The sequence below is a fragment of the Carcharhinus amblyrhynchos genome, chromosome 10 (assembly GCF_965287045.1).
Source record: "Carcharhinus amblyrhynchos chromosome 10, sCarAmb.v2.hapA, whole genome shotgun sequence".
Classification (NCBI taxonomy): Eukaryota; Metazoa; Chordata; class Chondrichthyes; order Carcharhiniformes; family Carcharhinidae; genus Carcharhinus; species Carcharhinus amblyrhynchos.
In genome coordinates this window covers 8278540-8295354 of record NC_137333.1, presented here as the reverse complement: position 1 = coordinate 8295354, position 16815 = coordinate 8278540, and the positions used below count along the sequence as shown (strand labels likewise).

General features: G+C 42.5%; 1 protein-coding gene across 4 annotated transcripts in view; it reads left to right on the top strand.

Annotated features, from left to right (window-relative positions):
• LOC145349526 (dachshund homolog 1-like) overlaps positions 1-15586 on the top strand; it is a 552542-nt gene extending 536956 nt beyond the window's left edge. For all 4 annotated transcript variants that reach the window (XM_080198096.1, XM_080198097.1, XM_080198098.1 and 1 more), the window contains one exon: positions 11965-15586. In XM_080198096.1, coding sequence (XP_080054222.1) covers positions 11965-12002 — 38 coding nt within the window. In that variant the 3' untranslated portion in view covers positions 12003-15586. The remainder of the gene's footprint in view (positions 1-11964) is intronic.
• Positions 15587-16815: the final 1229 nt, after the last annotated feature.

Here is a 16815-nt window from a genome sequence, read left to right as displayed (position 1 = left end):
TCCTCCCGATGGAAGAAGGTGGAAGAGAGAGTGTCCGGGGTGCGTGCGGTTCTTAGTTATGCTGGCTGCTTTTTTGAGGCTGCAGGAAGTGTAGACGGAGTCAATGAATGGGAGGCTGGTTTGCCTGATGGACCGGGCTACATTCACATCCCTTTGCCCTTTGCCCAAGTGAGGGATACAAATCAATTTCACGCCAGCCTCCAGTGGGTTTTCCAATTCATCATGAACACCAGTGGAAGATCTCACTGGAAATTCACACTGGTTGTAAAACCGATTTCGCCGATGGGGGCGTAAGCTGCTTTGGAGATGTGCTTGAGTATGTTTCAGTACACCAGTTCCCATCCACTTTAATTTGCACCTTTACAATATTGCAGTCAAAGCATCCATGTTTGTAATTTTGTGCCAACTCATGCTAAATAATGGATAGTTTTGATGCGGGAGGGGGAGTGCATGTTGACTTGGAATGGATTGAGGCTACCAAAGGACATTTCACATCCATTAAAAAAGAAGGATTCTCAATCTTTGCTGAATTAAAACTAAAACGTTTTTGTGTTAGAACAGTGAAACCTTGACATGCTATTCCTGATTTGGGTGCGCAGATTCGATAAACTTACTCAATAATTGCGAGGCTTTTTTTGATTTACCCTCTGCTTCCCACTTGTAGCCATGGCCATATCCCAGTCACCTGGAATAACAGGCACTGATTTGATTTGATTTATTATTGTCACATATTTAGTATACTGTGAAAAGTATTGTTCCTTGCGTGCTATACAGACAAAACATACCATTCATAGAGAAGGAAAGGAGAGAGTGCAGAAAGTAATGTTTCAGTCATAGCTTTGTTAGAGAGTTTAAAAGAGTTAGAATGAAGTTTTAGAAGCATAGAACAAGAGTGAAAGATAAAATTATAAGGTTTGCTGGGCACAGCTTGCAAGAAGTTGCCTCACTCTGGTGCCACCTTGGTTGTATAGTTTTAGTTTGAAATGTCTCTGTAGCCAAGTGAACAAAGGAAAAACCCATGATGAAGTGTGGACATAATATTAAATTCACTGATTCTTTGCTGCCAAAGGGAAGAGAGAGGACAGATTGGCGAGTGGGTTTAGTTTGGATTAGCCTTTGGGACTGAGACAGGATTTTACTTAATGAGGGCCCACCAACTCAATAGGACATGCCAATGATTTAAAATAATGGTGAGAATGAAGCTTGGCAAAGAGGATGACTGATCAGGGAAGGCCTTGTACCATTTTTTGTCACAGGGTAGGATTTTCTGTCCCTTCTGCTGGCGGGATGTTCTGACTCCAGCGTGATGACCCCTGTGGAGGTTTCCCTGATGGCGGGGCAGGCAAGCTATGCAAAACCGGGTAGACATTACAGCGAGGCTGGAAGATCCCACCAACTGCCAATGGTGAGCCGCCTCTGCCACTGGAAAACCTGCTGCATTGGGGCTGGAAAATCCAACCCACAGTCTGTAGTCTGATGGGTCAGCATGATTACATCATCGAACTGCACACGTCCAAACCACCAAAAGAAAAGTTTGCTTTTCTACATATGTTATAGCTCCAATATTAAACATTGCTTTGTTTGAGTGTAGCTCAATGCCATACCAGTGTAGTAACATTTATATAATGTTACAACGCACAGGTCATTTTTACCTCTGTGCGATTTTGGAACCACCCAAAGGAATATACTTTGCCTCGTAATCTTATACAAGTATTTATGAGGTAATAGGATGTTACTGGTTTTGGTAAATTAAAACAGGATCTGACACACTCTGCCATGAACAATTAACAGGTCTTTATTTTAAAACTGGTGACATTTAACACAATTAACAAACTGAATCAACTCCCCAATAGAATGCTGTTTGAATATTACAAGACTCATTCAGAAATAGCAGAATACATCATTACAGAATTTAGTCACTCAAGTAAAATACAAACAGGTGACTTTGGAAATATGACCTTTCTTCAATTATGCTCATGTCTGGAGCATTTTCTGGGTTGGTAATCTCTCTATTCTGATGGTGTTCTATGAAGACATACAGGCAACTGCAGGATTTACCTGAGAGCCTCGCTGTTTCTTCCTTCCGACATAAGAGTTGTCAAGCATTCTCTACCAGTTATTCCCCCTTGTCTGGACTTGTACATTTGGAATTACCTCACAGTATTCCTGTGATCGGAGTGGCTTGAGGCTGTCACATTTGAATTCCATTGGTTCTGTGCCTCTGCGTGCTTGCTTTAATTTCGTTGGTCCAATTCAAAAGCCTGTTCTGGTTAGTCGGAACATTGACTTCTGGGCTGTGTTACAATGTTGCAAAGACCTGCTTCTGCAGCCTGCACTCTGCAATTTAAAATTCACAGAGAGATCATGTTTTTTTTAAAGAGACAATGCTATATGCTTTCTTTTGTTTGTTCTTCGCGTTTCTTTTCACTATTTCCATTTTCAAACGCCATACGTATGCAACTTCACAACAATGGTTATCTCCCAACGCCACAGTGGGATCACACTGACAAAGCCACCAACACGCTGGCTGAGTGTTGTGGTAGCGGCTTAGACTCCCAGCCCTAGTCACTGTTCTGCCTGGCAAGTTTTCAACCTCCTTCCATGCTCTCAAAAGACGCATCAGCAACAGAAGATTGTGCAACGCTACACTGCACATTGCAGGACAGTGAGATAAAGGGCTATAATACAGCGGCACAGGAACAATGCTGAGCTCAAGTATCACAGGTTCTGGCCTGCAGGTGTTTTGTTATAGTAGGACAAGTGTGTCATGAAAGCTACCTTTGGTTTGTAAAAAGTATCTATTGTGTGTAGGGTCCATTGAGCAGCTTACATTGTTCCTGAAATGACAGCCTCATTTTTATGTTGCATAAATGAGGGCATATTTCCATTAATCACTAATTACTCAATTATAAGAGTTACAGCAGTCTGTAAGACTAATTCATCTTTCAGAAAATTTGGATCGAGTTAATTAAAAGCCATGCACGTATTTTGCAGTTGGTATTTTATTGAACAGAGCATAACTTGGATGCACACCATTCACTTGTCCACCACACATTATAATCCAACCGCAAGTGTTTGGAAGTTTAGTGAACAGAAAATGATGTGATTAATGTAACTGCAAAATAATCTCGTTGTTACACCCTGTGGAAGCATTGTGTGGCCTCAGTTATGAAACTCTATTGTAGGAGGTAACTAAAATATGGCACGGTGGCACAGTGGTTAGCACTGCTGCCTCGAGGTGTCAGGGACCCAGGTTCAATTCCCGACTTGGGTCACTGTCTGTGTGGAGTTTACACATTCTCCCTGTGTCTGCGTGTGTTTCCTCCAGGTACTCCAGTTTCCTCCTGCACCCTCCAAAGATGTGCAGGTAGGTTGATTGGCCATGCTAATTTTCCCCAGAGTGTCGGGAGGATTAGCAGGATTTATACTTGGGGTTATGGGGATAAGGCCTGGGTGGGATTGTGGTCAGTGCAGACTCGATGGGTTAAATGGCCTCCCTCTGCATTGTAAGGATTCCATGACTGATTTGTTCCTCTACTAAGTATGAGCCTGAATCCTTAGGGTTGGCATAGGGGGTGTGGGGGGCTGTCTGAAGAGTTGGCAGGGAACATGTCCCCTCTGAATCCTACAGCCCTACTGCTTTTTACGCTCTGAGTGAATGTTGATTGGCATAATCATAGAATCCCTACAGTACAGGAGGCCATTTGGCCCAGCAAGTGTGTACCAATCCCAGTCTCACCCAGGGCATATTCCCATAACCCAAACATTTAATCTGTTAATCCCCCTGACAGCAGGGTCAATTTCACATGGCTAGCCAACCTAACCCGCACATCTTTGGACTGTGAGAGGAAACTGGAGCACCCAGAGGAAACCCACATAGACATGGTGAGAACATGCAAACTTCACACAGACAGTGACCGGAGGCTGGACTCGAACCTGGGTTCCTGGCGCTGTGAGAATCCTGTTAAGGGAAACAAACTCATAACAATATTAAGGGAAACAACCTGTAAGTGGCTATTAAGCAGGCATTAAAGAGCCATCTTTGGGGCAAAGGTGGATTTCTCGATGTAACCTTGCCCATCCCAATGCAAAATCACTGTAAGGTTGGGGCAGGCAGGACCCAGAAGGAATTCTGTCTGTGCAATTTCAGGCTGGAAAACCACTGGTGGGGGAGGGGTGTCTAAAACTCTAGTAATGGATTAACGATGGCTTATATAGTTCTTGTTCAAGTTGCCCACTGTATACCATTGTGTATCTGTCTGAATGTATGCAAGTAAACTTTTCTTCTCAACGCACAAAATTATACAGAAGAGCATAGTGGAAGACCATTTGGCCCAATAAAGAAGTGGCAGTGAAAATACTCCACTCAAACTTTCTCCTATGCATCTTGTCTATCTACCAGCGTTTTCCTCCATTTATTTCTCCTTCATGTGCTTATCTAGTTTATCTATAAGTACACCATACTCTACTGGCCTCAACTATTTCATGTAATAGTGACCAGCTGTATAGGGCATTGGTGAGGCCGCAGCTGGAGTACTGTGTGCATTTTTGGGCGCCGCACCTGCGCAAAGATATTTTGGCCTTGGAGGGAGTGCAGAGGAGCTTTACTAGGCTGATGCCGGAGTTGAGGGGGTTGAGCTATGAGGAGAGGCTGAATAAATTAGACTTGTACTCGTTAGAGTTTAGAAGAATGAGGGGAGATCTCATTGAGACGTATAAGATGATGAATGGGATGGATAGGATAGAGGTGGAGAGACTCTTCCCGCTCAGAAAGGATAGTAGGACTAGGGGGCACAGCCTCAAGATAAAGGGGGGGCAGTTTAGAACGCAGTTGAGGAGGAACTTCTTCACTCAAAGGGTGGTGAATCTCTGGAATTCTCTGCCCGTTGAAGTGGTGGAGGCTGCCTCGCTAAATATTTTTAAGACGCGGGTTGATGGGTTTTTGATAAGAGAGGGGATTAAGGGTTATGGGGAGAGGGCGGGAATGTGGAACTGAGCCAAGACAGATCAGCCATGATCTTATTGAATGGCGGGGCAGGCTCGAAGGGCTAGTTGGCCTACTCCTGCTCCTATTTCTTATGTTCTTATGTTCTTATATGTTTGACACTCTTGTAGTTTATGAGGAACTTTCTCTTGTTCCCCATTTTGCTTCTTGCTGCCTACAAATATTGTCATTCTCCAATCTTGCCGCCATAGTTGTGAAGTTTTTGGTCAAAATGCTCTCAGGATGGAGGCTGGTTTGATGAAGGAACAGAATAAGTAATCTGTGCGGAATAAGGAATTTTTACACAATGAAGATTCCGCCATTTCGGCTAATTCTGACTTCACGGTTATTCAATGTCATCGCCACCTGTCTGTAATACAAAAGTCATACAGTCACAGAGGTATACAGCACAGAAAAGACCCTTCAGCCCATCGCTTGCATGCTGGTCAAACACAGCCACCCAACTATTCTAATCCCATTTTCCAGCACTTGGCCCCATAGCCTTGTTTGCCTTGGCACCATAAGTGCACATCTAAATATTCCTTTAGTGTTATGGGGGTCACTGCTTCCACCACCCTTTCAGGCAGCGAGTCCCAGACTCCCACCACTGTCTGGGTGAAAAAGCTTTTCCTCACATCCCCTCCTGCCCCTTCTCATAAATCTATACTCCTGGTCATTGATCCCTCCATCAAGGGGAAGGAATTCTTTATGTCTATTCTATCTATATCCCTCATACTTTTATACATCTCAATCATGTCTCCACCTCAATCCTGCTGTAAATCTGTGCCACTTCATGCCTGAGAGCTGCACTTTTTAGGTACTTTCCCAGATAACAGAGGGATCTTTGAAATGTACCCGAATCAGAAAAAAAGGCATTTTGTTCTACATCTTGCATGGTGCTCTCAATTGACAAGTGGATCCTTTGACACCCAGCTTCAAGTTTGCTACCTAACCCTGTTGCGAAATTACCCAAATCATGAAATGCAAAATGCAGAGCAGGCTGGCTACGGTCTGCAATAAAAATGCAATTTGATTCCGTCACTGTGAAACAACGGTCTCTATAATCAGCACAAGAGTCACTCAAGTAGCTCCACATTATTGCTCAAGTGCGCAGTGAGATTCGTTGGGTCACACTCCATTTTATTTTTGAAAGAATTATCTCACCCTTTAATGAATTTTACACAGCATCTCTGTACTCAGTGCTTGAATAAAAATCACAAGAATGCAATGCCTTGGAGGTTTATGGCAAACTGCTTTAATTAGTCCTGCTGCTGTCTTTTCCCGGAATTGCTTAGATTCTGTTGACACAAGGCACAACAACAGTAGCCAAGTCCATAAGGTAAGAGAAAATATTCATTAAAAAAAAACGAGGGGCCAATTGTTCGACTTGCTGTCTTCAGTGGCATGTTCTCTCAGTGTCTATTTATAAGTTTGCAGCATACTTTTAATGGCAATTGTGATCTTGATGGGGACATTAAACTTTGAGGTGGTTCCCCTTTACAACATAATTCTTAAACATTTTCCCATGCTGAAAATTAAACCCCCATCCGCGATGTTTCCTGCCTCGAATCCAGAGCACTCCTTTGTACCTTCCTGTCAATGTCTCTGTCTAAAATTCCTAATGGCTTAAAAGCAAATACAAAATTTGTTTTTACAATCCTGGCTCATCTCTAATTAGCCGCTTCCTGTTTTAAGTAATCTAAATAAAAGGGGCTAGGAATCTGCAACAGATGTTCCCCAATGTTTGTTTGCTTTTTATTTTGACTTCTCCAGGCTGTGTTATCAGCTACTGATGGAACATTAGCACTTGTTTGTCATCAACTTCTTTTGTGTTCCTTGGAAAAAAAATTATTAGCACATCAGGTTATAGCATGACTGTGAAATGAATTATGCTTCTCTTCTCTCCTCTAGGCACAGTCGCATTTTAAAAATAAACCACAGCTTTCCGATACATTAAAATGAGTCATGCTGCGTCTAATAGATGCTGTAAATGGCTGTATGACAAGCGGGGGTCAAATGCGTTCAGACCAGCACGTAGCTCTGATCTTTCAAATGGACGGGACACCTCTTCCATTCTAGGTGTGAGCGAAAGGCACCAGTTAACCCTGACCGCTTGCACACCATCGAACTAAGAAACCATAGAAGCGCCACAGTGCAGAAGGAGGCCATTCAGCCCATTGAGTCTGCACCGACTTGCCAAAAGAGCGTCTTACCCAGACCCACCTCTCCACCTGGTCCCCATTACCCCACCCTTTCACCATGGCTAATCCAGCTAATCTACATATTTTGATACACTAAGGAGCAGCTTAACATGGTCGATCCATCTAACCTGCACATTAATGGACACTAAAGAGCAATTTAGCATGGTCAATCCACCCAACCTACACATTTTTGGACATTAAGGGGCAATTTAACATGGTTAACCTACCTAATCTGCACAACTTTAGACAGTAAGGAAGAATTTAGCATGGCCAATCCACTGAACTTGCACATTTTTGGATACTAAGTGGCAAATTAGCATGGCCAATGCACCTAACTTGAATATCTTTAGACTCTGATAGGAAATCGGAGCAGCCGGAGGAAACCGATGCAAACACAGGGTGAACATGCAAACACCACACAGAGAGTCACCCAAGCCTGGAAGTGAACCTGCGTCCTGGTGCTGTGGAGCGTCAGTGCTGGCCACTTTGCTGCCCACTGTGCCACCATGCCACACCAGGCAGTTTCAGTCACTTCACCATTAATGGGTGTGCCTTTGCTGTTTGGGCTCTAACTTCTGGAGTTCTCTCCCTAAACTGCTCTGCCTCTCCTCCACTCCCTTCCTTTTCAAGAGGCCCCTTAAAGCCAATAATTTTTGTTCACCTGTTTGAATATCCCTCTATGTGATTAGTATCAAACTTCATTTGTCAGATGCTCCTGTGAAGCATTTGGTGATACAATGCTGTTGTGTAAAAGAAAGAAGCTGCCAAAAAGAACCCATTGGTTATAAAGCTGGAAACTTGGCTTATAAAGTCCTTTTTTTAGTGAGTACAGATTTTATATTAAGCTGAATGGTTGTAAACTCTAACTAAGGGGCCTTATCTGTACTAGCCATGGCAGGGGGGATATATTTTACAATTGACACCTTCAAGTCGACGTACATTCATTCATCTCCTCACATCTGTGAGGAGCCTTACATAAGCATTGATGGAGGATGCGCCAACTTTTATATAGGCCACAATGATAACAGATTAAATCTTGCTGATTTTTTTTAAATTTGACTTTTATTCATTATTACAGATATTGGGGTACAGTGGAAAGTGTTGTTTTTGCGTGCTTTACAGACAGGGCATACCAGACATAGGGAAGAAAAGAAGGTGCAGAATGTGGTGTTCCAGTCATTGCTAGGGTGTAGAGAAAGGTCAACTTAATATAAGTTAGGTCCATTCAAAAGTCTGATGGCAGCAGGGAAGAAGCTGTTTTTGAGTTGGTTGGACCTTGACCTCGGACTTTTGTATCTTTTTCCTGGTGGAAGAAGGTGGAAGAGAGAATGTCCAGTGTGTGGATGGGGTCCTTGATTATGCTGGCTACTTTACTGAGGCAGTGGGGAGTGTAGAAAGAATCAGTGGATGGGAGGCTGGTTTATAACTCTTTGTAGTTTCTTATGGTCTTGGTCAGAACAGGAGCCATACCAATTTGTGATACAACCAGAAAGGATGCTTTCTATGGTGCATCAGTAAAAATTGGTGAGAGTTGTAGAGGACATGCCAAATTTCCTTAGCCTCCTAAGAAAGTAGAGGCATAAGTGGGCTTTCTCAACTATAGCATTTGCTAGGAGGAAGCAGAACAAGTTGTTGGTGATCTGGACACCTAGAATCTCTTGACCATTTCCACTTTGCCACTGTTGATGTAGAATGAAATGCCTTACAAATCCATCAATAAATGCATTTCTGCACTAGACTCCTAAATATTCAAATTCTGGTGGCCAAATTATTTATTCTGTATTTAAAAGATGAAATAGCAACACCGAGAATAACTGAATAATGAGGCATCAGACCACTCTCAGAAACCATGAATGTGCTCTGATGTCCCACAAATCACACTAGTGATTTAACTGTTGGCAAAAACCTCTTTCTGGTTGCACTTCAAAAATAGAAAAAAAAATTACACAGCTATGGGGAATTTGGATAAATCCGATAGTCTTTCAGAGGGCTGACATGGGTGTGGTGGGCCAAATGACCACCTCCTGTGCCCTCACCTATTGTATCAGTCTGCAATTCCTACGGAGAGCTACCCTCTTCAGTGTTGAGAAATTGAACGTATGTCTGTAAGCCTGCAACACATAATTTGTCTCTGCTTATTATGGGGTGTCGCACCCCTGTACAGTGCAAAGCACTGCCGCTCCAATTCAGGTCCAATTCAGGATGTGGAGATGCTGGCACTGGACTGGGGTAAGCACAGTAAGAAGTCTCACAATACCAGGTTAAAGTCCAACAGGTTTATTTGGTAGCACAAGCTTTCGGAGTGTTGCTGCTTCTCCAGGTGAGTGAGGAGTTGTGTTCACAAACAGGGCATGAATAGATACAAACTCAATTTACAAGATAATGATTGGAATGCGAGTCTTTATAGGTAATCAAGTCTTAAAGGATCAGACAGTGTGAATGGAGAGAGGGTTAAGCACAGGTTAAAGAGATGCACATTGTCTCCAGCCAGGACAGTTAGTGAGATTTTGCAAGCCCAGGCAAGTCGTGAGGGTTACAGATAGTGTGAACTCAAGGTCCCTATTGAGGCCATCCTCACATGTGCAGAACCTAGCTATCAGTTTCTGCTCAGCAGTTCTGCGTTGTCATGTGTCGTGAAGGCCGTCTTAGAGAACGCTTACCCGAAGATCAGAGGCTGAATGCCCATGACTGCTGAAGTGTTCCCCAACAGGAAGAGAACACTCTTTCCTGGAGCATAGTATGGTTTTAAGTATCTCTACTGCAACAATAGGACTCTGGATATGTATTCGATGGAGTTTAGAAGGATAAGGGATGATCTCATTGAATATTGAGAATTACAGCATACTGAAAGACCCGGATAGAGTGGATGTGACAAAGGTGTTTCATTAGTAGGAGAGATTGAGTTCCAAGGACACAGACTCAGAGCAAGGGGACAAACCTTTAGAATCGAGATGATGAAGTATTTCTTCAGCCAGCAGGTGTGGAATGTACTGCCACAGTAGGCTGTGGAGGCCATGTCATTGGGTGTACTTAAGACAGAGATAGATAGGTTCTTGAATGGTAAGAGGATCAAATGTTATTGGGAAAATGCAGGAGAATGGGGATGAGAAACTTATCTGCCATGATTGAATGGTGGAGCAGACTCGATGCGCCAATGGGCCAAATGGCCTAATTCTGCCCTATATTTGATTTGATTTGATTTATTATTGTCACATGTATTAACATACAGTGAAAAGTATTCTTTCTTGCGTGCTATATAAACAAAGCATACCGTTCATGGAGAAGGAAACGAGAGACTGCAGAATGTAGTGTTACAATCATAACTAGGCTGTGGAGAAAGATCAGCTTATGCAAGGTAAGTCCATTCAAAAGTCTGACAACTGCAGGAAAGAACTGTTCTTGAGTCGGTTGGTATGTGATCTCAGACTTTCATATCTTTTTCCCGATGGGAAAAGGTGGAAGAGAGAATGTCCGGGGTGCGTGGGGTCCTTAATTATGCTGGCTGCTTTGCCGAGGTAGTGGGAAATGTAGACAGAGTTAGTGATGGGAGGCTGGTTTGAGTGATGCATTGGGTTACATTCACGACCTTTTGTAGTTCCTTGTGGTCTTGGGCAGAGCCAGGAGCCATACCAAGCTGTGATACAACCAGAAAGAATACTATGGTGCATCTGTAAAGGTTGCTGAGAGCCATAGTTAACATGCCAAATTTCCTTAGTCTTCTGAGAAATTAGAGGCGTTGGTGGGCTTTTTAAAGTATAGTGTCGGTATGGGGTGACCAGGACAGGTTGTTGGTGATCTGGACATCTAAAAACTTGAAGCTCTCGATTCTTTCTACTTTGTCCCCATTGATGTAGACAGGGGCATGTTCTCCTTTTACGCTTCCTGAAGTCGATGACAATCTCCTTCGTTTTGTTGACATTGACTTATGGTCTAATAAGTTGTGTCTGGTGACAGACAGAAAGTGCTCCACTTTGCACCTACTTGTGTAGTGCCAGCTGTCGAACTTTGTTTTCTTCCCTCTCTTCATTCTCTGGCAGAATTGGCATAGAGTCAATTTCAGTGAAATCTGTTAGGAAAGTCACAAGTTTCAGAGCCAAGCCAGGGAAGAAGCAAATGCCTCCTTCGAGCATGGCATTTTCCAACCTTGACCTGTGCCATCTAATGTCAAGCTGTAATATGATCTCGTTTACAGCTTTTGTTTTTATCTCTTCACCACCCCTCCACCACACCCTGCAGCCCCACCTCCCCCACAGTTCCCAATTTTTTTCTTTGTTGATTTACAGACCCAGATGGCAGTAGATCCTCTTTCCTGCCTGTGTGTTTTTTCTTGATTGGTTAGCCATGCCATTCTGATGGAAGATGGCGTCACAGCTAAGCTCAAACATGTCCTTGGACTGATGGACAAATACACTTCCCTGCCCCAACTCATTGAATAGTGATCCAGAGCAGGAACCCTGACCGAATTTAACCCTCTGATGCGATGGGACTAATGTTAAAGCCCACCCACTTGCCAATATCTAAAACCTGGCCTATTGTTGGTGATGCTATAAAATTCTCCTCGTTATCACCATCGTGCAGGCAAGTGTTCTGGTAAATCTGTTCCAAATGAGTGCAAATTAGCCCTGCATGTCTTTGTTGGCAGATATATTCAAAAGGGTAATGGTTGCTTGTGGAAATTCTCCCCCATTGTTTGACCTACCGGGCGTAACACTGAAACTCGGTCCGTACATTGTTGATTGACTTTAGGTCACCCCTTTGTTTTTCGTTTCTCTGTTTCAGATGGAAGGATGTATCTGAAGTCATCTGTCATGTACTGAGATAACTGCAAGTGGCACGCCACATGACACAAAAAAGACAATTAGGAACGCGAAAGAAACAATGTTTTAAAAAAAATAAAGACAAAATACTGTCCTCTACGAACAAGCGGGTTAACAGCGCTTTCGAGACAGCTTTACCCAGTCTGCATAACTATGTTACGGTGCCATCCATGAAACGTTTGATGATGTATTACGACGACAGTCCTCTCGCAGCAACTAATTTCGATGGAAGAACTCTCCGAAGCAGATGCTGTGGCTGAAGCTTAAATGATCAAATTCAAATAGTGACTGATTTCAGGAGGTCACTACTTGGCAGGCACACATGAATTAAGTGGCTCAAACGTGAGCTTTGTGTTTTGTCTTTTGGACTAAATTAAGACCAGTGCTGACGAGTACAATGTTAAGCACATCACGCAAAAAAAAGAGGAAAATACTCACCAGTAGTCAAAAAGAAGCGAACGCATTTTTCTTTTCAAATGTCTATTGCTCCCTCCTCCCCCCTTCTCTCACTCCCTCTTTTTATTCTGACCGTCGCTGTGTTTCATAGCTCCCGAACTTCCTGAATTCAATGGAATTTAACTGATAGGGCTGAGAGGGCTATTAAAAATCAAACACTACATCGATGTTGTACGTTTCGACTGGGCAAAGAGAGAAAGCCACATTGGGTATTCAGGCAAGACTTATAGAAGAGAGGCCTAACATTGAGATTTCTCAACCTTAGGAAGCAAAAATCTGGAAAAAAAAGACACACAATAAATGAAAGTGAATGTAAGTTGTTTTAAAAGTCACAAAAGATATATATTTGTGCACTCCACCCCCTGATATGTATCTGTGAATACTTTTTGCTTCTTTGAACCAAACTACTGGTTGGTGTGTATATATGAGGCAGTAGATTACTAGAGAATAAAAACTACACAGTACTTTTGAAATTTAGATGCTGATATGTTTTGTCACTCTATTTGTTCCAGAAACTGCAAATTTTTTTTGTGATGAAGCTCATTAACGAAGCATGCAGGCATGTAAATATTTGTTCTCAAGTCACAGTATTACTGATCGGAATCCTTGGCGTCTGCTGTGCGCCTCTGCAGAAACAGCACGGTGGGTCGCAAGTTCCTCTCTGCCTGCCACTCATGTGAGGAGAGCTTGTCTCCAACTCTCTGATACAGAACTGATGATATTAATTAAGATTTGTGGCGGTTGCGGTGAGTTGGCTCAAAATGCCACAGAAATGTTTTTCGTTTTTATTTTCCAATTATTATTTTTGCGTCACCTTGAAGCGTTACTCTTCAAAAAAAATAGGAACTTTGCAACACTTGATGTAACAGTTGAAAAAAAACCTAGCTGAGTGGTGAGTTAAAAGTCTGTATTCTCCCTGTGTAATAGGGAAGGATGGTTATGTGTATTATCACTGTCTTTGATAAACTGTGTGTTCACCTTTGTGCAAATAATTGGAAGTAAACTCCAACACCGTGCTAATTTGCTAGTGTAGCTTTTTCTCTTCATTTTGCCTTTGTTGACTGCCATGGTAACCCTTAAAAGACCGTCCTTGCAAACGATAAACAAACGGCCACTGTTGACAACACTTCAAAGTGAGCAAGTCCTTGGGGAAGATGTTTCCATTAGTCGGAGAGACTGGGATCCGAGGGCACAGCCTCAGAGTAAAGGGACGACCCTTTAGAATGGAGATGAGGAGGAATTTCTTCAGCCAGAGGGTGGTGAACCTGTGAAATTCATTGCCACAGAAGGCTATGGAGGCCAGGTCGTTGAGTGCATTTAAGACAGAGATAGATAGTTCTTGATTGGTAAGGGGATCAAAGGTCATAGAGAAAAAGCAGAATGGAGTTGAGAAGCTTACTAGCCATGATTGAATGGCGGATCAGACTCAATAGGCCGAATAGCCTAATTCTGCTCCTATATCTTATGTTCAGATGGTCTAAGTCAAACTACACCTTATTGTACTCTGCCATTTTTCTTGGTCATTGGTGAACTTTGAACCATCAGACCTGACAAGCTGATAGCTGTTAAAGAGCCCTCTGAACTTATAGCTCGATAAATACTTGCCCTTGCCAAAGGATCAATCTGACTGGCCTTGTGAAATCTGACTCCATCCGTCAAGCATTTTGTTTAAAAAAAAACAAGGTCATAAGAATGAGAAGCGATGTATTGGTCTTGAAATCACAGCTCAGAAACATAGCAGAAGTGTGGGCAGGCATGGGGGTGGGTGGAATGATCAAGATTGTTACAAACCTGACTGGATCCAACAGTTTGTTTTCCAATATGGCAGCAAGACCATCCAGTTTTTTTTTAAATGGGAGTTCTGAATTAGCCAGATTCTGGAACCTGGAATTAGGGTACCTTCTGAATATTCAAAGAAGTTGGCATGAGGCTTTGTATTCAGGTGGTGATTATGGCATAATACCTGAAAGGAAAGATGATGCGCAAGCATTGTACCCACGTAATAACTGAAGGCAGTATCTGACAGCTGAAGGGATGCTGTTCTTCTCTTGCCCTCCCACTACCCTAGTCTGCAGGCATAGTATCTCAAAGAGTTGCAAGAAGGGAGAATCAGAAAGGGAGCTCCTTGTTTTCTAGCAGCGATGGTCTTGAAAGGGTTAACAGCCGTCTTGATGTGCATTCTGGTAAGGAAAGCCAACTTAATTGTCCATGTGATCTTTATTTTTAAGACAAGAGAGAAAAAAAATATAAAAACTCTTACTGAGCATTTGTTGTTCCTCAGCTCCTTGCATAGAGACTTTACTTTAGCGTAGATCACCCTCGGACAATTACCAAACAGGACATTCCCCATTCCCTCGTAGATTTAGTGCAATTGTGATGACTCGCATCTCAACAGTTAACATGCTACTGTCAAGACATTAGACAAAACCATATTCTACCAATCTAAATCAGACATTCCCACATTCCAGTTGGCACACGGCGCGAGTGGCTGGCACTTTGATGGTTAGTGGCCTATCATCTTTTGTCGAGCTGTTTAAGATGCCAGATACTTCTGGTGTTGAAAACAGAAGTGAAAAAAGGGTAAAAGGAAGCTTACAGGAACCCAATTACTAGAGGGGGTTTCAAAAGAAAGAATATTTTAGAATATTATTGCAAGTTTTCAAGGGAAAAAAGTCATAGGAAGGTTGTGCTGTAGTTTTTTTGAATTACTCCAGTTTTGTTGTTTATTAAGCTCTGTTCATTGACTCTCAATACAATACATTTTCCCGTTATTGTTTATATACTTTTTATCTCAAGCATTTTAATGTTTAGCTATCCTGTATTATAACCACATTTTTGCTCTATGCAAGCCCTTGGAACAGAACACACTCATCTTCAACTAAGACATACGAAAATTGTCTATTTTTATCTATATATTTAAAGTTTTCTAAAAAAAAGGTTATTACGAATTTTGTTGTACAAAATCTGTACAAAAAAAATCTGTTTTTACATCATAATGCAAGAAATCGAGATTTTTCTATGGTAGCTTAGTTATTTGAGCCTGGTTTAAATGTGAGAACCACGTTTACTGTATTGTATTTAATTTTCTTTCTTTTCAACAATCTGCTAATAAAATTGTCTGAAATCTCCATATGATGTCCACAAGTTTATTTGTTTCCTTCCTCAGGCAGCTTTTCCAGCACATTTTAAAACTTACTAAAGTTGGGGAGTCCAGAACGAGGGGCTAGTTTGAGGATAAGAGGTAAACCTTTTTGGATTGAGGTAAGAAGAAATTTCTTCGCCCAGAGAGTGGCGAATGTGTAGAATTCACTACCACAGAAGGTAGTTGAGACCAAAATGTTGTCTGATTTCAAGAAGAAGTTAGATAGACCTCTTGGGGCTAAAGGTACCGAGGGATATGGGAGAAGGGGGTAAGCAGGATATTGAATTTGAAGATCAACCATGATGAAATGAATGGGGAGAGCAGGCTCAAAGGGCCAAATGGCTGCCTCCTGATTCTAGCTTCTATCTTTCTATGTGGGCATCAAGCAGGCTTGGTTGCCTGCCCATCCTAGTTCTCTGGGTTGCTTGTCCAGTGAAATTACACTGCCACCCTCTCCCCTAGCATGGATTGTTTATATAACAGTGTGGGAGAGTGAGGGTAGAATTAGAGGATATTTTAGAAAGAAAGTGGTCTTGATTGAGATGGATGTTCAGTTGGGAAGAGGGAGTTGTGAACATGAAGGGGTTAGTGACAGACAAGCCATTGGCCTCATTTCTGAAAACAAAGAAGTGCGAAGATATTCAACGGTTAATATCACAAGTGAAGTTGGAGAATGTGGAGCAAGAAGATTGGGTTGCCTTTCTCCCTGGAGAATTGATTGTTTAGAGAGTGAGTGAGTGTATTATGTGAAGCTGTTGAACTGAGTCCACTGTTTTTTGTGTTCTTTAGTTTATGATAAGTCTATACACCTGGTATTTGTGCTAGGGCAATGGTGGACTGGGAGGCTGTGTGAGATCTGGTGGTGATGAAGAAGTGAGCGTGTAGCCAATGCAGTTATGGAGCAGATTGCTGGTGTTGGCACTGAGCCAAAGGAGAGGGAATTAGGGGTTGTGTTATTTCGAAGAAAGTTATGGGAAATTTCTTACTCCCCGAAGGACAGAACGATAAAGTGGGGGGAATGCGCTTCTGTCACTGGTTGAGGGGATGAGCTTTCAGTCCAAGTCTAAGCTTTGCCCCTGGTTGTGGGTAGCAGTGTTTCTGTTGTGCGGAAGTTAAAAGCTATGAGGAGGACCCACAACTCAAAAGGGGCAAGGGCAAAGTGACTGTACCTTCAGATTTAAGTTGCCAGAGACGAGGAGTCAATGGGTGAAAGAG